Raw genomic sequence first — 24,091 nt, 5'->3', positions numbered from 1 at the left:
AGTACTTGTACTTATCTTTATCTTCAAAAGCCAGCTTAAGTTTTTAGGTTGTTTTATTAGTCCTAGTAACATTTTTTTATTTCCCTTCTAATATTTTGATTCTGTCTTGTTATGAGAAGTTTTGGATCTGCTGTATAAGTTAAAGACTTTTCCTATGTTGCTGTAAGGTTTGTTTATGCTGGTGGGCCTCCATGGTGGTTTGTTTTGAAATTCCCTCTGTATTTTGCTCAGATTGAGACTGCTAATTTTATGCATTTGTATAGGTGGGTATAGAGCTTCTTTGTGAAGATGACTGCTGTGTCAGTGTCTGAGTTGGTGCTGTCTTAGGTGGAGTTTGAGACTTAATCATATAATTGCATGAACTGCAGAAGGAGGCAATTCTAGATTCATTATGGCAAATGTAATCTTACCGTGACCTAGGAACAGAGTCTATTCCTGTTCAGGTATTAGAATCTCTAAACATTTGTAGAAATTAAAAAAAGAGGAAAAAATTATTTGAGGAGTCTGGATGATAAAGGGATTCTTTTATTGGACATATGTAATTCCGGATTGTATAGAATGGATAACCTTCAGAATCTGGAGAGTGGGCTGTTGCCTCTCTCAGGAAGATTTTTCAAAGTATGAATATCTTAGTGATGTCTAATAAGAATGTAACTGAACAGAAGAAGTTACAGATAGGAAACAGAATTTTCCTTTTAGTCTGGCAGTATGGCTACAAGAGAATGCCTATGCAGTAAAATATCTCAAACATATAAATGCTCTTTTTAATTGAGATAAAATGCTTTCCATGTTTCATGGCATACTGGTCTAAATACTTTCAGATGGATTCAAATATTCCTCAGAATGTGCTTTCAGCCTTTGGGTGTTACCATTCATAACACTGATTTTCAAACATTACATCAGGGAGCCAAAACAGAGGAACATTTTCTCATTTGACAGAGTATTATGTTTGTATTTATATCTATTTGTACTAGAACACATAGTAACACTGATGTTTACATGGATTTTATTTTGTTTTGACTTAATAATTAATACACCTATACAAAGTTCTAACTTTATTAAGAGCAGCAATGAAGTCAGAACAGTGATAAACATATGATCAGAAATCATAGCTCTGTGCCTAAATTACAACATTTGAAAGGTGTGCCCAGGAAATGTTGAACTCCATGTATGCCTGTTTGAAAAGGCTTAAGTCGCCATGGGTAGATATGACTATGCTTAAGGCAAGGCACTAAAAATCTCACAAAACGTTGTGATAATGCTTCAGCCAATCTTTTCAGTACTTGTAATGCATAGAAATGAGTAAATATTTATTTCATATGGTATCAAAGCACCACTGAGTTACAGTTTAATATTAAAATATTGACACTAGTCAACAAAGTGTTATTTATAGTTTCAAGAAATAGCCTATAAATTGGAAATGTATGAATGTAGATTCATTGGTATTTGTCAGCATTATTTCTTTTTTGTGACATTAGAATAACTGGATTATTACTTGATTCAGAGACAAGTTTTGAAATATATGATGAGTACTGAATCATAAAAAGTTAATGGACGTGAGAGAGTATCTGAGTAGCTGGGAAGCACATTGTAAGGAGAACTACACTGAGAGAGATGCACATCTGTTATGTCTAACGACTGCCTTCACATACAAAGGGGATATAAATAAAAAAACAAAATATTCTCTCTTCTCATAACTGTTCAGTCTGCTACAACTCAGATGATGTGGACTGTAGATTTAATCATAGTGTGAAGTTTCGGGTTAATATTGGTATGGTCACATATGTAACAGGCAACATGCTTGAAGAACAATCAGACACATATAATAAGCCTTGAAAATGTATATTCTGCATTTTAATTTATATGATGAGCGCACTCTAAAGTTCCGAAATTCCTTAAAGTAACAATTACCAATGTTGCATTGAAAGACCAACACTCCCTACAACATCGGAATTTGTCTACATGGGCTGAGGAGTAGGTAAAGTTGCTGTGATCGCACACCATTGCATACGAGTATGGACTTTTGTTAGTAAAGGATAAAACATAATCTTTATTTGACTGTTTCAAATGATTTTCTTTTAATCACAGGGATTTGGAAAACAAGTGGATGTGTCATATATTGCAAAGCATTACAACATGAGCAAAAGCAAAGTCGACAACCAGTTCTACAGTGTGGAAGTTGGGGACTCTACCTTCACTGTTCTCAAACGCTATCAGAACCTGAAACCCATTGGCTCAGGAGCTCAAGGAATCGTTTGGTGAGTAGAGTTATCATAATGTAAAAATGATTTGTAAGTTAGCACCAAGAAGAGCAATTATATTGTAATAAATGCTGCATGAAAACATTTAGATTGCATAAGAAACATATGGTTGTTAGAAAAGTGATCAGTACAGCAATTCCAGTTCATTGTGTTCTCCCATAATACACTTAATTAGAAATTGGAAGTTAACGCCTGCCATATCCTTTTGAAATACTCATTTTCTACAATAAATGATCAATTATATTTAAGCTTTTGAGTCTTTTAGTCATTTATATCTTAGCAGAACTATAGCCGTGGTGGTACAGCAGTAGCGTTGTTGCCTCACAGCAAGAGGTTCTCCTGTTCGATTCTCAGCTGGAGTGCCTTCTGTGTGTAGTCTGCATGTCCTCCCCACGGTCGAGTGGCCTCCGAAAGACATGCTTGAATGGGCGTGCTTTTGCTGAAGGTTGGGTGTCAGGCTGGCAACTCGGCACCATAAAAAAAAAAATCAACTGCTAATCATTAGCGGACCAGAGTTCAGCTGTGGCGACCCCTAACCGGAAAAAGGCAAACAACATTTTAGCAGAACTATATTAAGTTTTTCTTAGAAACTTGCTAGTATCTGGTTCAGTTCAGTAATCATACATTCCTTATCTGCTCCTTGTATCCGACACCCATCCTCATTTGTCTGTATCCAAGTACAGAGGTAGGAATTGTGCTGTTGGGCCTAGGAATTAATGTTCAGAAAGACAGAAACATTTGTTGGAAGAGATACTAAGTATATATTTTGCAGGAACAAAGCTGTGTGAGGGCATTTTTGAGGAATGCAAGGAACCACAGTATATACTGTAAAGGGATACTGGACTACAGTATTGGACCGCATGGGAGCATGCATTAAAAATTTTAAAAAGCTTCTGGAATGTGAAAGAAGGGATAAAAAATGTAGTGACGTTGTTATACCTCTCTTATACCATTGTATCATTCCTGGTGCTAAGATCCAAACTATACTTTTGAAGCAATGGCTATGTATATTTTCATTTCAGCTGCAAAAACAGAACAGAGGTAAGGCTCCAGGCTTCTTCAAACAGTTTTATTGTTGAGATGCAAACTGTTTGAAGAAGCCTGGAGCCTTACCTCTGTTCTGTTTTTGCTGCTGAATTGATTTTTTACTATTTATTGAGGTACCTGGTTGCTGTTGGGACTGTTTTGTGCATTATGTATATTTTCATGGTCTGAGAAGAGCAAAGAGAAAATGCGTATGCATCATCCTGAAAGAAATGTTTCAGTATTCATTCAGCTGTTACATTTTGACTGAGATTCTATTTCTCTAAAATATATGACTTTTTTTATTATTCCGTTGTCTGAATTAATGTGTATATTTTACATGGAAGGGAACATTACCTTTTTACCCCCACATATCTCTTCTTGTATTATATCCTGAAAAGGAAAGTTTTAATAAATTGTTGACTTTCATACAAGGTGAACATATGATGCATGAGAACCAGTGTGCAGTCTTGTACAGCTAATAATGCATAACTTTTGCATTAGCTTCCAGTGCTCACATTTACACACATACACACACACACACACACACACACACACACACACACACACACACACACACACACACACACACACACACACACACACACACACACACACAGTTTTAATGAAGGCTTTCTGCTGAATTCAAGAAAATGTAATTATTTGTGAAATAAAATGTTACACCTTATTAAATAACTATTTCTGCAGGCCATTGTTGGTTCTTCTGTCTATTTGATTTACTGCCACAGTATACCAAAATGTTTATGTATTTGTTTGTTACTTTTGTTAAAGTTGTAGTAGCTCCTACTAACCAAGATCTCTCTTTCAGGAAAGACATTGGCAGTACAACTTTATGGTTAGCATTTTTTTCAGTTTAAAATGTTAGACAAGCTAGTTATAAAATTCTTTATTCAGAAAAAGCAGAAATGCGTTGACACTCAGACATAGACAATGAAAGTCAAGGTACCAGTGCTAACAACCAGCTATAGAACAGCAGTGCAAAAAATAAGATATAAGTGGGACTGAGGAGAGAAGGAAATATTACTTGAACCTTTTATGTTTATTGTAATTACTGATGTTGCAGTTATCCCTATTAGCACTGTAGGCAGTACGTGTTTGTGGCATGACACTGCAGAATACAACACAGATAAAATAATAAATTAGCCCAATATGATATCACTGTATGAACCATTATTAGACGCAGAGCTTTATGCTCATAAATCCTTATGCTTAGGATAAGTCTGCCAATAGATCCCAATCCAGAAGAATTAGTATTTAAACAATCCAAATTTTGATGGCAGGAAGGATTACAACAGTGACATCGGTAAAGACAGCTATGGTGTATGACAGCATTAGATGCAAACTAGCAGTTTGATTGGTAAGTACCCACAAGTGAATGAGTTAAGGATATACCATTTGCAAGACACATGATGCATGAATAAGGCAAAATCATGTGGAGTGAAAGGAAAAGTCACATTGGAGTAAGTGGACTGACAGAAGAAGATGATGGTTTTTTTTCAATTAAAACACTGCTCTTTAGTTTTGGTCTAGGCGAGTTAGGATTTTGAGGCAAGTAATAACTCATTCACAGTGCAGTATATTAAAAGTGATATTAGTTCCTGCTGCTGTAGAAACCTAGTAAAGTTATGTTTACAGAGTTTTGTACAGCAAATGATAACTATTTGAAATCTTGGGATAAGGATTTGGAGGTATTTTCTGAATACTATGTAGAGCAGATAAAAATACTTGATTTCAGAATGCCATATACAAGACAACAAGTAGAAAACTACAAAGACACACTCCATCTGTGCTCAGCATATAAACATGGTTATTAGGTGGTGTAAAAATGTGTCTTTGTAGATGTTTACAGCAATAAGGGTTCCTATCAGTTTGTCAAAACTTCAGCAGTTTGAACACCATATGTTCAAACTGTGAAGTTCGAAAACTGATTATCGCAAAGCTGCGGAACACTGAATTCTTTCCCAGGGAAGAATTTGGTGGGCCATTTCTGTGGCTTCATGATTTTCAGCATTGTGGTGGAAAGTTACGGGTCAAGTTCTGGTAAGTTTGCGATTGAGTGGACGTTAGGGCTAGGTGAGTTAGGGTTAGGGCACGGGTGAGATGGGTGTGCGATAGTGACAGACTTTAGGGTTAGGGCGGGATAGGTGAGTTAGGGTTAGGGCACGGGTCAGGTGAGTGTGCGATAGTGACGGACCTTAGGGTTAGGGTTTGGGTTAAGGTAAGTGGATAGATAGTAGTGTATGTACAGTTTAGTGTAGGGTTAGATGTAGGATTTTAAGTGTATGTGTGTGGATTGCTGTTTTTTTGATGTGCTTGTGTTGTGTGTGTGTTTCTTGGAACAGCGATTTTTTTCCCTGGGAAAAAAAATCGCTTTTTTAAGCCTTCGATGGTTTTACACTTTGAGGTTAGAAGTTCAAGCATATGGTGTTCGCACTTCTGCCGTTTCGACGAAGTGATATAGACCCCTGCAATAATACATAGCTAGAGTATGTAATATGCTGTTATGTACAATTTATTGCCGAGGTTTTCCTCACTAACTAGATACTGCATGGGAGTTACAGTTCATTGTTCATATCACAGTTATATGAACCTACAAGACTAAGTCATTAGTTACTCATTTCACTGTGCTCCAAAGCACACATGAAAAATTTTGTTGCTTGTATGTGTCTGCTTAACATGTTCACTGACCTTCTCAGAGAAAGAGTGAGACAAGTTTTAAAGTTATCTTTCAGCGATCATTCTTTTTTTCAACATAACCACCTTTGAGTAAGATTAATAAAGTTTGGGGGGGGCTTGTCCTCACATTGGGGAGGTGAAAGCATTTTTGTTGAATTTTACAATTGATTGTATTTTTCATGATCTCCAGTACATGTGATATGAGTTACACAGTATTCAGGCATGTTCTATGCATGCTGTTGCTATAATTTTGTGCTTTGAGGCTTTGTTTTTTGAGGAAACATATTGAAACTCAATGGGGTGACTATATAACACCATAATCCATCCACTGCATATTACTGCTAATAATTAAAACTTTGTGGTTGTTTTAGATTTTACTGGTGTGTTAGTGGATTAAAATTGCCTTTTTCAAAGTTGTTTCATAGTCTGAATTGGTGATTTGCATAGGCTTTTAAAAAAGTGTACACACACACACACACACACACACACACACACACACACACACACACACACACACACACACACACACACACACACACACACACACACACACACACACACACACACACACATACACATTGATATAGGTTATGAAGTTTGTGAACAGCAGTCAGCAGCGTACTTTTCTACTTACTAATAATGTTATTGTCTTGTTTAGCGGTTGCTTATTGGAAAAAATAATTTGCTGGTTGCTGGTTTTCATGTTATGTAACAGTGAGGACACTGAGAGTTTTATTTATGTACTTAATCATTTGTTAACCAGGTACATAGGCTGGTTGAAAGGGAATTTTCAGCCACAACCCAAACGAAAAAGCACACAATATAAATATATCACAGTAATTACAGTCTGTGTTAATGTTACGTTTATTTTTCATTGGAACTGGCTCATCAGTGTACTGACAAAAATTATTTTATACAACAGTTTTACACAGGATGATAACATCTTATAGAATGGCATGGTATTTACACAAGAGTATAACACCTATAATTTCTGTTCTTACAGCTGGTAAGCAAACATCAGGGTTGCCAGATACTTTTTAAAAAGACAGCCCAATCATCTCCAAAAAACAGCCCAATGTATGTCTTCATATCCTCAAGAGTAAATAAGAACAAAATGCCATAAATCAGTTATAAAGTCATAATAAACCTTATTGTAACAAGAGACTGCACGTGCTAACGTGATAAAATTAATTGTGAAATATATCATGAATTACGAATAATTAATCTTAATTACCTGATACTTATTTATCTGTAACTGCAAAATATTCATCAGGTAGAACATTCATCAGGTAAAACATCATCATCATCATGACGACTGGATGAATAAATGTTCGAATTAAATGTACTATGCATTACTGTTATTGGGATAAATCCATTGCAACAGAACCCTTTGCGCTTCATGCAGCTTTGAATGCGTAACAAAGCTTCTAGCATGCCTTTCTGTATTTTGTTTCGCAGTTTTAATCAGATTCAGTTCAGAGAAAGTTCTTTCTACAGCTGCATTACTGAAAGGCATCGTCAACAGACTCAAGGCAAAATGTCCAGTTGTAGAAAGTCAGAATTCCCTGAAGCATCCATGTGATTTGCTACGGTTATCCAAAACTGCTCAACATCGTTATCGCTGAAGTTTGGCCACGACATTCTGCAAATTCACATCCACTGCTGCTCCAGATCTCCCAAATTCCCTTTGAATAAAGATAAAATGAACAATTTTGACAGTTGTGGTTTCTGCGCTCCAAGGACGACATAAAGTGAGAGCTGCACATTTGCTAACAATCTCTGATGCAAATGCAGTTTAATACAGTGCTTACCCAGAAAGCCATGAAAATACTTTAATTATGTGCATTCTCTTGTTACAATAGGGTTTATTATGATTTTAATTATAGCCAATTTATGGCATTTTGTTCTTATTTACTCTTGGGAATATGAAGGAGTACTGTGTTCCATACATTATAGATTGTCCTGCACCATAAATAAATTACCGACTGTAAAAGAGACACAAAGTTTCTATCAAGTTTCTGGCTCTTAGCAGTCTGTACGATACCTAGCATAGTGACAGGACTATGAGTTGGTTGATATATATCTTGCTGTTTAGAACTTTTATCCTTTTTTTAAGGTGTATCTGCTGGTGTTCCAGCTGTTCCATGTACCTGGACAGATACATGTCAAAGAGGGCATTATATTCAATGACTAACCTAATGAGAGTGGTGAAAAGGGGGGCAGTGACATCCCTACATGTAGACACAATCCCTTTGTTTATAAGCTTTGCAGTATAGAAGGACTTTCTTACAACCCACAAGATGGTCAAAAATTAGGTCACTATCCACTTAACCTCCCAAATCCTGAACAACTGGGTCAATTCTTAGGGGTGTACTATCAATGTGGTAGTTCCTGGGGTAGACAACATCCCAAAAGATAAGATAATGCTTTTCAGTATATGATTTTGTCACTAGTTACTTGCAACAAACCTTTATACTGAAAGCTATAATGCAGAGTTCTTTCAGTGACAAGATTTTTTAAGTGGTGCTGTTGGGGGGGGGGGGGTAGTTAAAATTTAAAGTTTCACTGATCAACATAAGAGGGGTTATGGGAGAAGACACCCCCCACCCCTGAGGGCAAGAAGCACTGCATATTTTGGAGACTGACTGGAGCACAACATAATGAATAACAATTCCGGTACCATTACTTACCAAGATAAGATCTATATCTATATATGTGTTTTACACTTTAAGTGATTAACTTTTGTTTATAGTAAAGGAACAAACATTTTAGTCATTATATGCAGTCAATGCATGTGTTTTACCATGTACTTAAAAAGATTTTCAGCTGGAAAATTACTTTTGCTTTTACATGTGCTACACAAGTCTGACATTAGGTATGTTAATCATGTTGCATTTGCCGTCAGCCTGGGCATGCCCCAGACTTCAAGAAGTCAGAGGGACCAATTTTACATAGAACGTATCAACAGTATTCAACAGTATATCAACAGTAATGCCGATAATGGAAGACTCTGGACTATGCTTAAGTCTTGTTCAAGAATGAAGATGCCTGTGCTACCAACAATATAACATTTGTGAAGCTTTTTTTAATCCAATTAAAATTTAAGATATCAGCAGCATAAGTCGTATTAAACTCTAATGCCTATCATTACAGGTACAGACTGACTGTAAGCACTGGCAATTTATATGAAAACCCAAAAAAACAGGAGGCAAAATCACAGACTTTGAAAGTTAATAGAACAACAAGTTTTGCAAACACATTTTCGGAGCTAGGAAAGTGTAACACCTGATGCTGACTAAATGTAATTTTCAGTGGTTTACCATAAAAAACATTTTATCAGGAACATGACAAACTCAAGGCCGTAGAAATGTTTAGTGTTTCAAGTGAAGGATCATTTAACATTGGCTAGTGATTTTTTTAACTTGTCTGTTGGGGTTTTGTCTGACATGACTTTTTATAATATGCTGTTTTTAATAAAGTTTAATTTGGTGCAGGAACACAGAGCAGCTGTCAAGCAATGCTAATGCCGTAACATTCTAAGTAGTATGCAAAGACACTGCTGTGGTCCAGTGTTCTCCAGTATCGCTACAGCCCTTGTACATCCCAACTAAGACTGAAGGTAGACCATTTATTACTGCGGATTACAAATGCATATCATACACAAGCTAAGATACACAAGTGAAAAACTAAGATGAAGGAGCACTGGAACAATGTAATGGAACAACGGAACAATCCCACTTTTCTTTTACACACATTCTGCATAGATTCCCAAAGTGTGATGTGTGTCTATTAGGCTGGTGCTGCCAAGTTGTATGCAACAACCACCATACTAAGCAACTTTACCTATGAACCTTTAAGTAGGAAGAGTACTAGACTAGTTATCTTTCTGGGCCATTTTAAGCCTAGCCAATTTCCCAAAGGTGAGAATCAAACTCTATACTTTGTATCTGTGACATAAACACCTTAAGTGTTATGCCAACCCACCCTTCTCTAAAAGGTTTTACCTATACCCAAAGCTTACAACCTTCTACAGAAAAAGTAAAAAAAAAAAAATAATAAATCCAGGTATCCCCCCCTCACCGTGGTATTATTTATTCACTGAAAAACTGACAAACAATTTGAATCATGTTAATGTAAGTTTGCTGGAAATATTGCTTTACTATTTGACATTTAGTACAATGTAAACCTGTGTACCTCACTGCTGACACTGAGGTAAGTACAGTGTTGCCTTTTACTCCACTTTAATCAGTTTACACAAATGTTTTCCACTAAACTAGTATGCTCCAAAACCAAACAGTAACTGCAAGAGAAAAAATATGTATTACTCCACAACTTACACCTTGTACATGCACAACAGTTCCCACAAGAAACAAACAAAAAACAAACGCTATGTTAATAACGTCATCGGCCAGAAAAGGGATGCCCATTCCTCTAAATAAAACACATGCATATACCAACTAACTTTTTGAACAGTATCACAAGCAACAATAAGTGCACTAAGCCCACTGGGCAACTAACTGAGCTGTGAACATAAACAGGCTATGGTGGAATTCTGGAAAAAGTGAATAGCTCAGCTGCCTCCTTGAACAGGCTGACTAAAGAAATGCACAGCAAGTCACTTATTATCTGTAACCTCAATGAGGCTGGCTGCCTGTGCCCGGCATGTAATTCATAGCTCATTGGAACAGGAAGATGCAACAAATGAAAAAAGCTCTGTGTCTATGATTCTGCTGCAGGACTGCTGGCTGCTGCTGCTTTGTACATGCATGTGTCATCATGGCACATTACTTACTCAGCCAAATGGAAAGCAACCACTACACCACCTGAGATTCACCTTTCCACCCGACTCCACCTCCAGGCAGTTCCAGTAAATACAGACCTTTCCTAGCCCCAAAAACAGCCCCCACCAGTTTCCAGAACAAAACCTTCAACCAGCAGCTGCTTCAAATTTCATATAGGCAACTGCCAAAACCAGCTCACCTGGGCGGGAAAACCGCAGATCTGGCAACCCTGGCAAACAAAGCATATCAAAATGGCAGTATTATGTGTGGGATGAGTACTGGTGCTATTGGAAATGTCGACATTGTAAAGAATTGAACAGGTGCGATTTTAGTGAGATTTTGAAGAAAAGTGCATACTGCTCCTGTGTCACTAGGAACCGAGTTCAAAACAATGGGAGTTTATTTACTGAATCCTCAGTACAGCTGAAGGTGAAAGGAGAGTATTGTATTGTGATAATGCTAGAGCCTATACAGCAAAGAAAGAAGGATATTTTGGACAATTTTAGCAGTAAACTGCTGCGGCAGAAGTTTAAGAATTGGAGTTTGTACATAGTAGTCAAAAATTAGGCTGATATGAAGGGAATTAGTGCTGTTTTCTGTCATAAGTGAAGATAATGAATGAAATAACATATGTTGTTTATTTTTTGCAGTTTATTAATGTTTTTAGAGTTATCTAAAGTTAGTAGGGAAAGTGTGTACTCTAGTTTTGGCGATTTTTTCCAATGGATTATCATGTTTTAGTGGAGGGAAGTAGGTTAAATGTTGGAAAAGTTTGAGTTAATGTACTTTATCAGTAACAGATTCAATAAAAATGTTAATATTTAGTGAGGGTATTGGTACAGTTCTAAGATACTCACTTTCAAATGGAAGTTCCAGGATAATCAGAGAGGGAGAGAAAATAGTTACTGGAGAGTAAGTGAGCGTTTATAGGCATTTACAGTCATAGTGTGGAAGAACAGCTGCAGACTTTATGCAAGTTTTTTGAAGAAGGTTTTGCTGGTTTGCAATTACTAGATGATGCAAGGAGTAGGAGGTTATCAGTATAAAGTATCATTAAGGCGAGAATGAAGAGAAATAATTAACAAGATAGAATTGGTCTAGGTATGGACGCTTGAGGCACTTCAGCAGAGATTTTTGTGAAGAGTAAATTGCTGAGTTTAAGATTAAATGCTGTCTTGTATCAATAGTTACAGAACCATTTCCAAGTTTCAAGAATGAAACTAAGTAATAAAGATCTTTAAGTAAGAGAGTGTGGTCAGCCAAGTCAGTAGCCTTTTTAACCCAAGAAAGATAGCCGTATTTAGAAGGCCATTATCCATGTCTGTGAAAGTAACGTCATTTGCCTGGAAGAGAGCAGTAGAGATATTAAAGCCAATGTGAAAGCTATGTTGTTTAGGAGTTGCATAATATCTGTGTTGTAGCCATTAGCCTAGTACACACCTATAAACCTATGAACAATTCTGGAAACAAAAGACCATAAATTGGGGGGAAAAGTGAATATCAGACATTGGTCTTCTATATTAAACTTGTTCTTTGCACTCCTTGATGTGAGGAACAAGCTTCCTAAACTCATCAAAGGTATACATTCAAACTCTAAGATCACCAAATCTTCTGGAATTATGGACTTAAGTGTTGCAGACAATTGCACATCACTCTGAACTATTAAGAACTGATTGACATTTGCAGCCGATATAACTGAGCGTGCTGGGGCACATTTTATAAACTGATATCATATTTTTTGTGGAAGAAGCGGAGTAAAATAATGCATCTCCTTTTCCATCATTTTCCACAGTTTTGATTATATTTTCCTTGCAAATACAGACAACTCAGATCTATAAGCATATTTGCTGAGGGGCATACTTATACACTACATGTCAGAAACTATGGCTGAATTCAAAGTATAGGTGTTGTGGTTAATTGGTAAAGTCATCTGATCTTATTACTTTCTCATTCTGTTCAAAATATATATTGTCTGAATGGGCATGCAGTGTAAACCACAAGGAAACACAGGCACTTGCATAGCATCCTATAGCAAAATAATTGCTAAAGTTTGTAGTTCTGCAGCATGAATTGTCCACATAGTAAAGTTACAGTGTTACAGTAGAAATGCATTTCATTAAATATAAACTTGAAGATGAATCTCAAAAGGCCATTCAGCCACATATAACTGCGCATATTTTAATTCAGTTTGTTATTCTTGTCCCCCAAGTTTTACATATATAAAGTAACCACTAACTTTCATCATGAGTACTCCAGAGTTATGCATGAACATTGCTGACTGTCAGTATAGTGATACCCATTGCATTTTTCTAGTTTTTCTTTTAAAATTTCAGAAACATACAGATATCCATAACTAATTAAAAAATATTAGTTCACTCTGTTGTTTGCTTATTCTTGGAGAGAGTATTTAAACGGTATTACTTGCTGTTGTCATTTTATGTCATTGAACTGTATCTAATACCTGTATAATTCAGACTGATTGTCCACATTACATAATTATGGCGATGATATTCCCACCAAACCCAGATAACTCCACTGAATATGTGGAAACAGACACCATCACATTATACCAGCATGTAAACAGCTGCACAGATGCAGCAGTAACCTGTAGGGACAAGTATATGACATACCCAAGAAACAACCCCGAATCTTGGAACCATAACATCAACCAGCTTTGGAATAAAAGGAAGAGAATTTTGACCAAAAGTAAGAAGAGTAATTCCAAGAGTGATAGATGTCTCAGTACTGAAATAAACAAACAAAAACTTAATAAAATCCACCAAAACCAAGTCTGAGGCTAAAATAACAATCCAAGCCAAAGACAATCACAAGGTCTTTTTTCTAGTTATGTCTGTAATCTCAAAATCACAATGCAGGAATGCACTATACTAATTGTGAATGATATTACAATTAGTACACTGCATTCCTGCGCTGTACTGTACTGATTTTGAATGATGTTACCTACACAGAGGCTAAATATATAACAAACTACTGGTCGATAAATTCAGCAACTTTATCCCTCTATCTCCTCCATCTATTCCACAAGATATACCTGAAACCTGCTCACCTCCAGCTATCACACAATAACAAGCCCTAAAAATGCTATCAGAAGCTAAAAATACTACATCGATAGTTCCAGACAATATCCCTGGATGCATCTTAAATAACTGAAGAACAATTAAGCCCCTCAACAACACTGTGCAACCTCAGCATTATTACAGGTTTTGCACCAAACAAATGAAGACCCCCCTTGCATAAAGGAGGACCTTCCACAACATACATGGACCTGGACAAAGCTTTTGGCACAATCTTCCAGTCAGGTATAATAGCAAAACTGAGTAAACTGGGAGTAAACCCCTTTGTCTCCTGCTGGATTGCCAGCTCTCTCAAAGGTAGGATGCAGAAGATCAAAACGGGGAAGCTACCTCCACAAAGAGACCAGTCACCAGTGGAGACCCCAGGATTTCAGTGCTGGGAGCTCTCCTGTTTGGCATCTACTTCTCTGAAGTAAAAGCCAATACCAAAGGACTCTGGCTGACTAAGTTTGCAAATGGTAGCAAGCCAGGAGCAGTCATTGAATCTTCAACTGACTTAGACATACTGCAGGGAGGTTTGTCCCAAACAAATAACTGGTGCCAAGATCATGGACTGAAACTAAATACCAAAAAATGCCTTATCATATCCTTTGGAAGTCATCTATTCAGGGGAACTGCCACATTGATAAAATGCCCCCAAGAGCTGGCCCAGTTATTCAGGATTTGGGAACTTATGTGGATGGAGACATAACTTTCAACTAGCGTGTACCCACTATCTTAAGAAAAGCCTTCAGTATTGCAGAGGATTGTGTCCAGATCTAGTGATGTCATTGTCCTCCTTTCCCCAGGCCTTATTAGCCCAGTCATTGAGTATAATGCCCCCACTGGCATGTATTTGTCTAGACAGATGCAACAACTGGAACGCCCACATAAATTTCTTAGTAAAAGGATAGAAGGTCAAAACAATATGTCCTAAATGGACTGACTCAAAGTCCTTTCACTATACTGTGTATCCTATAGACTGCTAAGAGGTGACCTTAGTCTGACTCACAAGGCATCCTCTGACCAAATACTGTTGGGCCTACTGCACATCAGCAAGCCAAATTACATCAGAAATACTCAGTCTAGGGATGCAACATCAACAGAATGGTTTGGAGGGACTGGTATATCTCACAGAGGCTACTGCTGCCCTGGAACAGACTCCCCAGCTACATAAAACAAAGTCCATCAGTGTCCATATTCAAGTACAATTTGGATCTATGGATGGGTGATATAAAATTTACCCCAGACTGCCCCATGCACTACTAATAGACAGAGACATCTCCTAAATGCTGTATCCCACACATAGGTCACTTCAAATTATGCATGGTATGATCCCAGTTATTCTTACTAGGGGTAATATATAATTATTGACCACTGAACAGGTAAGGGCAATCTAACACCAAATGGGATAAGTTAATTCAAGCACCAAAGGAGAAATTGGCTAGACTTAAAAAGGCCCACAAGAGCAGCTAGCCTAGTACTTACCTATGATCCTATATTAATCTTCTAGGGAAAATTTGTTATGTATATGTTTATTTCCTTGCATCATTTGCAACCTTGGAGTAACTGTTTTACTTACAATGTAATTCTAACTTAAACTTAAAGGAAACTGTTTGATTTACCATGTTTAATGAATACTGTTTGATATTGTTTTACATTGGTCAGTGAATCCAACACCTTTAATTGTTCAAAAGCCTAAATAAGTAATCCATCCCAAGTAGCAGACCCATATGCAAGTTGAAAAAGTCAACACATGGAACACTTTCAGTAAAAAGAAACAGAACAGGGCTGAATTGGGTTGGAAAATGAATTAGTGGTGCAGTGGCACACAACATCATCATGGGAATGAAAAAAGGAACTATATCCCCCATGCCAAAATCCTCCTTGTTAAACTACCATTTCAGTACATGAAACATTTAGAATGTTTGACTTTTTGCATTGTTCATGAACAAACATAAAAAATAAGACTAACTACTGCATAAAGTCTTTAGTATAAATATGTTGTGTGAGAAAGTTTGAGTAAATGCTCAGATTATTGATAAAAGCAGAATACATTCTTGCTGTTTTCAATGACTAATGATTTCATCATTCTCTAACATAGTCTTTCAAAGGAAAAATGGTACTGCTTTCATACATAAACATCTGGGTGGTACAGCGTCATGTTACTCAACTTATAAAAGAACATCGGTCTTCTTCCGCAACAGGTGAGGATGTGGGGTACTCAGCTGAAATTTCCACAGATATGTCAAATGTCTGTGGTTAAAAAAACATGGTAACCACTGTACTGATTAGTGAATCTGTCATCACTTTTTCATCTTCACAGATACTAGCACTGTTTCTTTCAATATAGATTTATGTAATCAGCTTACCTCCTTATAAGTGAATCTCTGTGTAAAGCTTTGATCATAAACCACTCTGTATCACTTATGGGATTTATGAAAATCTATAACTGTGGTTGTGCATATAGCTTGATTAATTTCACTTCAGAAATGTTTATAAATAACTCACAAAGACATGGGATTAGGTCTGATCTCCATGAGGTCTACATTCAGATTGATTTCTTTAGAACTTCTGTATATTGTATGCCACTAGCTAGCTTATTAGTCTTAGAGAGATATGCTCCATATTCTACATGCCTCCCTTTTGTAAAGATAAAAATTTGTTTATTCTGTATATTTATGGGGGAGCATGCATTATGTTACATAATACTATATACAAAGCATGAATGGGTAACTTAGATCAAAATGCAAGATGTTATGTTGTCCTGTCTTGCCTTCATTCTTACAATTATGGGTTCGGCTCTGACTCGGCTGAATACACAGCTGAAAGACTCAATCTTGGCTCGTGGCAAGTAGGTATCCCATAATGCAGTGGTGTAACTCCCCAGATCTCGTTTGCCACTTTACGAGGTTGGATGCACTCTTCTTGGCCGTAGCTAAGTTGTGAACATTTTTCTACTTATTACCTTATTAGAACCTTTAGTCTCTTTCTATATTATAGTGGATGTTTTTTCTTGCATTGTAGTTACATAGTTAGATTTTGAACTAGTATATCTAAATTGTTATAGCTATTATTCCCTTTGGTGCTGCTTTTGGCCATCGTTTCGTAGGCCTTGCTGTATCCCTTGTAGTAGTTGTTGTGTCTTGTCATATAGCTTAATAGTAGCTCATTTAAGTTAGAGAGTTCTTCGCCCATTTTAGTTAGAGGGCTTGTAGTTGGTGTGTTGTTTTTTGGGAAATAGGGCCATTTTAGTTAGAAGCCCTATTTTCTTCCCTTGTTTATCTGTCTCCTCAGTGTTTTCCTGTAGTTAGCTATATCTTAGTAGTTTTAGTAATTAGAATTTCTTGTTGTTATATTGTGGTCTTTTGTCATTATCATGTCCAAAGACCCAAAGGAGAGAGAACATAAGCCTTCGGGCTTCAAAAAATGCCAGACGTGTTCACAAAAAATGTCTATCACTGACGGTCATGTCATATGTGTGTATTGCCTTTGCATTTACAAGAGGATTGTACATTCTGTCATTCCTTCAGTGCCAGGGTTTTACAAGAAAGGAAAAACAAATTGATCCTTAAGGGGCTTTTAAAGCCAACTTTTGAGGAAGCTATCCACAGTTCTTCTTCGTCTTCTTCTTCTCCTTCTTCAAAAAAGGACAAACCTCAAAAGAGACAATCACCTGCTGCATCGGCTCATTCGGAGCCTCCAGTCAAGTTACCTAAAATTTCAAAGGCTACCATCTTCTTGGCTCCACAGTCCTCAGAGCCGTCAGAGGTTATCTTGATTGACAAGCCTGGTTCTTTGGCTCCAAAGTTTTCATAGCCACAAGATACCTCTTCTCGGAATCAGTCTATGCAGATTTCACCAGTTTCCCCTACACTGAGATCTCCCATTTTGCACAGGTCTCGCTCTACATCCCTATCCTCCAGGTCCACCAGAAGCTTATCTGACGATGACATAGAATGGGTGGTGCGCAGACTCTTGAAGTCGCCAGTGCTAACCAAATTATTTTTGGCTCTGACTCATTTAGTCCTGGAGCCTACTATACCAATTGTACCCACTGTTGTACCTCATCCGAGCCAAGCTGGACCTTCAGAGCCAGAGTACTTGGTACCACATACTGTGGATCCATCGATTCCGATACCCCCTTCGGTGATCATGGAGCCGACTTCTGCTCCGACACTCTCGGTGCCATCTGGAGAGTCTGGGTGCTGGGATTCCCCAGTCAGCCCTGAGGGGGATTCTCAACCCCGATCTTCTTTGTGCTGAACCTACCCCTTGGAGCATCGGCCCGGGTTACCTCGGCTCCTACTTCGGCCTCAGGTCTGTTCTCACTGGGTCCGGTGGCTTCTTCTGTCTCCTCAGAGCTGAGAGAGTCTTTGAAACTGGTGGGATACCCTTTTGAGCTGATGAGGAGTGTGCTGTCTGCCCCTACAGCTCCACATAAGGATACCAGCACTCATCCCCCTAAGGCACCGGCTACTGTCTCAGCACCACCCATTCCACAGGACAGCAGAGATCCGGAGTCTCAGGATCCCCCATTGGGCAAACCCCTCTCTTCCGTGGCCTGCCCAGAATACCCTTCTGAGAAGCCCCATCAGAAGAGAACTTGAAAGAGGAAGCACGTAGACTCTCCAGATGAGTCCATCACTTCAGACACTGACCTCGAGGAGTCAGAAGGGTCCCCACGGTTGTCCTCTGATAATATCACATTTGCAGATATTCTAGAGATCCTGAAGTAGAGAGGCAGCTGGCAGGCCTCCACCCCTTCTGATGAGGAGTCAGTGTACCTGAAGGCTTTTGGATCTCAACCTTCAGCCTCCTGGGTGTCTCTGCCTTTCGACAAGCTAATGGACTTGGTCAGTCGAAAGGTGTGGGAGTCACCTGACACAATGGAACCAGTCCCTCGGAGGCCAAACAAATTCTTATCAGCTCCTTCCGGAAAGGATTTCCTCACTAAGGGGGTACCTGTAGATGCTTTGGTGGTGGCAGCAGCCACTAAGAAGGAACTTTCAGAGACATCCTTATCTGTTCATCCGCCAAATAAAGACTCTGGAATGATGGACAGATATGGGAAGTGTGTCTTTTCATCAGTGACCTTTACTGTTCGATCACTGAATTACCTCACTCATTTCACAAGGCTACATAGAGATCTCTTGAAAGAACTAGGAGATACACTACAAGGTACATTGGCAGCGGGGGGTGAATGAGAAGGTCTCCTTCTAGCTATCCACCTTAAATTCCATTGTTAACTCCTCCATGAGGCTAATCTCCTACACTGCTGATGGAGCAAGCAGGGCAGCGGGTTCCAGAGTTTCCCTTAGGAGACACTCCTGGATGCACTTGTGCAATTTTCGGAGCCCTTTAAGTTTACTTGTACTAATGCCCCTTTTGACAGTTCCTAATTCTTTGGACCCAAAGTAAAAGACACTCTCACCCGATGCGAGCAGGAAGGAAAAACTCTCTCTGCCATTGGAGTATGATTTTCAGTACCTTCAAGACCTTATCCTAAAGGTCAGAAGAGTGGTAAAATGTGGTTCAGAAGATCCCAGAAAGTTTTCCAGGATGCATGGGGTGATTCCTTCCCCAGGGGCAGAGGGGGAGGCAACAATGGTAGACAACGCCCTAAAGGCAGAGGGGGCCTGCAGAACCAGGGTGACCATAATTCCTTTCATGGACGCCCCTATCAGCGCTTCTGAAAGGAGGCCCAACTGCTCTGCTCTGGAGGCAGTTGAAGGATGTTTATCTATGTACCTAGAAGCCTGGCAAACTATCACAAGAGACAAGTGGGTACTAATAATATCCAGAGGACATTCCATTCCTTTTTCCTATCCTGTCCAACAGACCAGAACAATCCCAGATGTTCCACCCAATCTAAGGGAGCAAGCAACTATAGAAGTTCAAAAGTTGCTGCACAAAAGTGTCATCCAAGAAGTCCCCACAGACCAAATAGGATTCTGAACTTACTCAAGATTATTTTTGGTGCCAAAAAGAACAGGGGACTGGAGACCTATATTAGACCTAAGCAAATTAAACAAATCTGTCAAGAAGTCAAAGTTCCGAATGGTGACACTGCAGTCTATACTTCCCTTTTTAGGGAAAGACGATTGGATGTGCTCGATAGACCTTCAAGATGCTTACTACCACATAAAAATGGACAGGGCATCGAGAAGGCACTTACGCTTGTGGCTGGGAGCCAGTCATTATCAGTTCAGAGCTCTGCCCTTTGGTCTCACTACAGCCCCCCAGAGTGTTCACCAAATGCTTGGCAGTAGTCACGGATCACCTGAGGCATCTAGTATTCAGAGTGTTTCCCTATGTAGATGACTGGCTCCTATCTGCCACCACCAAGCATCTACTCCAACAAGCCAGGGATCTGACTTTGGAAATTTGTGCTCAGTTGGGTATTACAGTCAACTATCAAAAATCTGCCTTGTTGCCCTGTCAATAAATTACATTTACTGGCACAGATCTAGACACTGCTTCTCTGGTAGCATGTCTTCCAACAGACAGAGTTTCAGCACTCAGACAACAGATACTTTATCTTCTTACCAAGACCAAGGTGAAAGCAATGATAGTTCTAAGATTATTAGGGACAATGGCTTCAACAGTAACACTGGTTCCCCTTGCCAGAATGCACTTAAGGATCCTTCAATGGCTGTTGTTCTCTCAATGGTCACTTCAAGAGCTTCCTATGTCTCACCTGATCAGGATAATGGAATCATGCAAAAACGATTTAAGATGGTGGATACACTCCAGCCATGTGACCATAGGGAGACTCTTTGTTCCACAACAACTCTTAGCTATGGTGACCACGGGAGCTTCCCAGATAGGGTGGGGGAGGCATTATCTGGGGAGAACAGTCCAAGGTATATGGCAAGAACATGAGGCTCATTTGCATAAAAATATCCTAGAGATGAGAGCAGTGCTTCTTGCATTGCAAGCACTTCATGAATCTCTCCCTCTAGGGACAATTGCTATACAGTCAGACAATATGTCTATGGTTTGGTACATAAACAAGCAAGGGGGAACCAGATCTTAACTTCTTTGTCGCGAGGCCCTAAGAGTTTAGCAATGGGCAGTTTCTTCCCAGCACTTTCTAATAGCAACCCACATTTTGGGGAAGTCCAACGTGATAGCAGACAAGCTGAACAGGACAATTTTGATGCCTCACGAGTGGTCTCTCAAACAGAATGTAGCAGAAAGGATTTTCCGAACATGGGGTCTGCCTTGCTGTGACCTTTTTGCCACTCCCATGAATGCCAAGTGCAGCAACTACTTTACCCTAATCCCCCCTGCGGGGGAGACACTGAGAGATGCACTTGCTCACGACTGGCCCTTGGGAATTCTGTATGTTTTTCCTCCATTTCCTCTCAAACCCAGAGTCATTCAGAAAGCACAGTCCTTGGGAAGCAGGATGATTCTCATTGCTCCATACTGGCCTCGTCAAGTTTGGCTCCCCTTCCTTTGGCCTCATCTTCAGGAGAAGCTTTGGACTCTAGACACCAGTTCCAGACCTGCTGACACATATGTCTGGTGCGCTTCATCCCTCTCTCCACACCCTCAACTTGACAGCTTGGCTGCTCCACTTCCCAATCTAGTCAGGCTTCAGAATTTCACTCCAACAGTTAAACATATCTTGATGTCATCTCATAAAGCTTCCACCAGAAAACTGTATTCTAGCAAATGGAAAAGGTTTTCCCTCTGATCTCAAAACAGGAACATTGACCCCTTTTCTGCACCCATTCACTCTATTTTGGAATTCTTGGTCGAACTCTTCCAACAGAGTTCAACTGCAGCAACCATCAGAGTACAAGTCGCTGCAATCTTAAATTTCCACATTAGTGATCCTACCTCAAACTTACTCCTTATTAAGACCTCACTTTAAGGAACCCTTTCCTCCTTGGGATTTAAATTTTGTTCTGTATCACCTAACGTTACCACTCTTTGAACCCTCCTCATCTTCAGACCTCAAGTTCCTCTCCTGGAAGACCATTTTTCTGGTTGCTATAACATCTGCTAGAAGAGTATCAGAGTTGCAGGCCCTATTTATCAAACAGCCATATTTGATATTTCATAAGGATAGGGTATCCTTGCGAATGAATCCATCCTTTTTACCTAAAGTCTCTTCCTCAACTAACATAGATCAATCTATTGAGCTTCCAGTGTTTTTTCCTAATCACAGCAATAAGGCAGAATACAAATTGCATCAACTGGACATCCACGGGCAACTCAGATTCTGTTTGCATAGGACAAAAGATTTTCGAAAATCTGACCAGTTGTTCATATCCTTTTCAGATGCAAAAAAGGGTAGCTCTGTTTCAAAAACTACTCTTTCCAACTGGCTGTCAAACTGCATTACATTAATCTATACCTCAAATAACAGAGATTTGCCATTTAAGGTTAAGGCTCATTCCACTAGAGCACTGGCAACGTCTTCTGCCTTTTAGGCCAGAATTCCTATGGATAATATTTGTGCTGCAGCTACCTGGGCTACTCCTCATACATTTATCATACATTACAAAGTGGATTTGGCCTCCAGGGACAGGGCCTCCTTTGGGTCCATGGTGCATAAAGGTGTACTCTCGTGAGCCACCCAGGGAAACGGTGCTAGGGACGCTGTCCCATTATTGTAAGAATGAAGGTGAGATAGAACAATATAACATAAAGAAGTTATGTACTCACCATAACGTTCCATGTTTGTTGTCCATCTCACTGTTCATTCTTACGAATCCTCCCTCCTTTCCCCTTCCAAAGACTCCTTGTGGACCTAGTGGATGTTTTACTACCTTCAGGAGTTCCTTGCTTCAGTTTGTTTCTCCTTCCATTGGGATAGCATATATTTGTATATATATATATATATATATATATATATATATATATATAGTTCTAGTAGTAGCAGCAAACAAGATCTGGGGAGTTGCACCATTGAATTATGGGATATATATATATATATATACATACATCACTGTAAGAAGGAACGGTGAGATGGACAACAAACATGGAACATTATGGTGAATACATAACTTTTTTTCTGCATATTTAATAAGATTTCTAAATAAATGCAACTCAGTTGTTAGAATAAATTTTTAAGTCTGGAACAGTCCATATATCTGTGCTTTTTCTTTAATGGTCTTTCATATGTGGATAATTTACCACGACTACTTACACCAGACTTCTGATCTTGCTTTTGGGACATTTGTTGCTACATGGCAGCTTCGTTTGAAGACACCTCTTCAGGAGTCCATCTCTGCAACTCTTGACTGTCAAGGTTATCCCAATCCCTGTTTTCTTTCATTTGGACTCATTGTGATACTTCTGGTTATTTATCATCTTGGCACTCCAGTTTTGAAACATTTGTTTTGTAAAGTTATGTAGCTTACAATTTGCCCATCAGACTATATATGGTCTTGATTTGGTTGTTTTACCAGCAATGTTGGCATCTGGCTGTGGACCTTCCCATGGCTTTTGGATTTTTAATTTGATCCTTTTATCTGATGGACTTTTGCAGCTTCTAGTATAACAGTGTTTCTGCTCCGACCAATGTCTTTCCAACATTTCCTTAACTTTATGTGGATTTTCAGGCATCATCAATATGGTTGAAACAAGCCATCTGCCTGTCTAGTATGAACCCATCAACACTTGAGCCAGTAAGAGATTAATTTCCTGCAAAGGACTTTTTGTATATATCAAAACTACAAGATGACAGTCCTTATTATTTTTGCTACAGCTCCTTCCTATGAAAATGTTCACAATTATCTCTACTTGATCGTTAGAATGAGTGTAGTGCAGATTGAACATTACTGACTGGTTTCTCTTTTATGGACAAATCTTCTGAATTCCTGACTTAAAAATTGCAGACCATTGGTATAAACTGTCTTGAGAATATACATTTCAAATGCACATAACACATATTCTTTGTGCATATATCATTTTGATTATTACATGGAATTTGGAAAATTAATCCACAGATATGAGCTACATGGTTTCTTTAAAGGGGAACAAATCCATACCTTTTAAGCTCCATGGATGATGTAGTCTGGAGGATGCTGTATGTTTATTTTTTTTTATTTTATTTTACATTTGTTTACCGGGAAAGTCTGACTCAACATATGTCCTTTTTCAGAGGAGGCCCAGGGAGAAAAGCTCCACATAACATACAATGTAGGCAAAATACATGATAATTATAGGAAATACAGGGTGCATACATTTAGAATACATCAAGTAGAATACAATATAGAAAATACATGATGCATAC

At 38.7% G+C, this 24,091-nt stretch overlaps 1 protein-coding gene across 6 annotated transcripts in view; it reads left to right on the top strand.

Moving 5' to 3' along the window:
• Positions 1–24,091, top strand: part of MAPK10 (mitogen-activated protein kinase 10) — a 2,349,270-nt gene that overhangs the window by 1,027,636 nt on the left and 1,297,543 nt on the right. For all 6 annotated transcript variants that reach the window (XM_044059145.1, XM_044059143.1, XM_044059144.1 and 3 more), the window contains exon 3: positions 2,089–2,258. In XM_044059145.1, coding sequence (XP_043915080.1) covers positions 2,089–2,258 — 170 coding nt within the window. The remainder of the gene's footprint in view (positions 1–2,088; positions 2,259–24,091) is intronic.

The sequence above is a fragment of the Protopterus annectens genome, chromosome 17.part0 (assembly GCF_019279795.1).
Source record: "Protopterus annectens isolate FY-2018-M chromosome 17.part0, PAN1.0, whole genome shotgun sequence".
NCBI classification, from domain to species: Eukaryota; Metazoa; Chordata; order Ceratodontiformes; family Protopteridae; genus Protopterus; species Protopterus annectens.
This window is presented reverse-complemented; position numbering and strand designations above follow the sequence as displayed.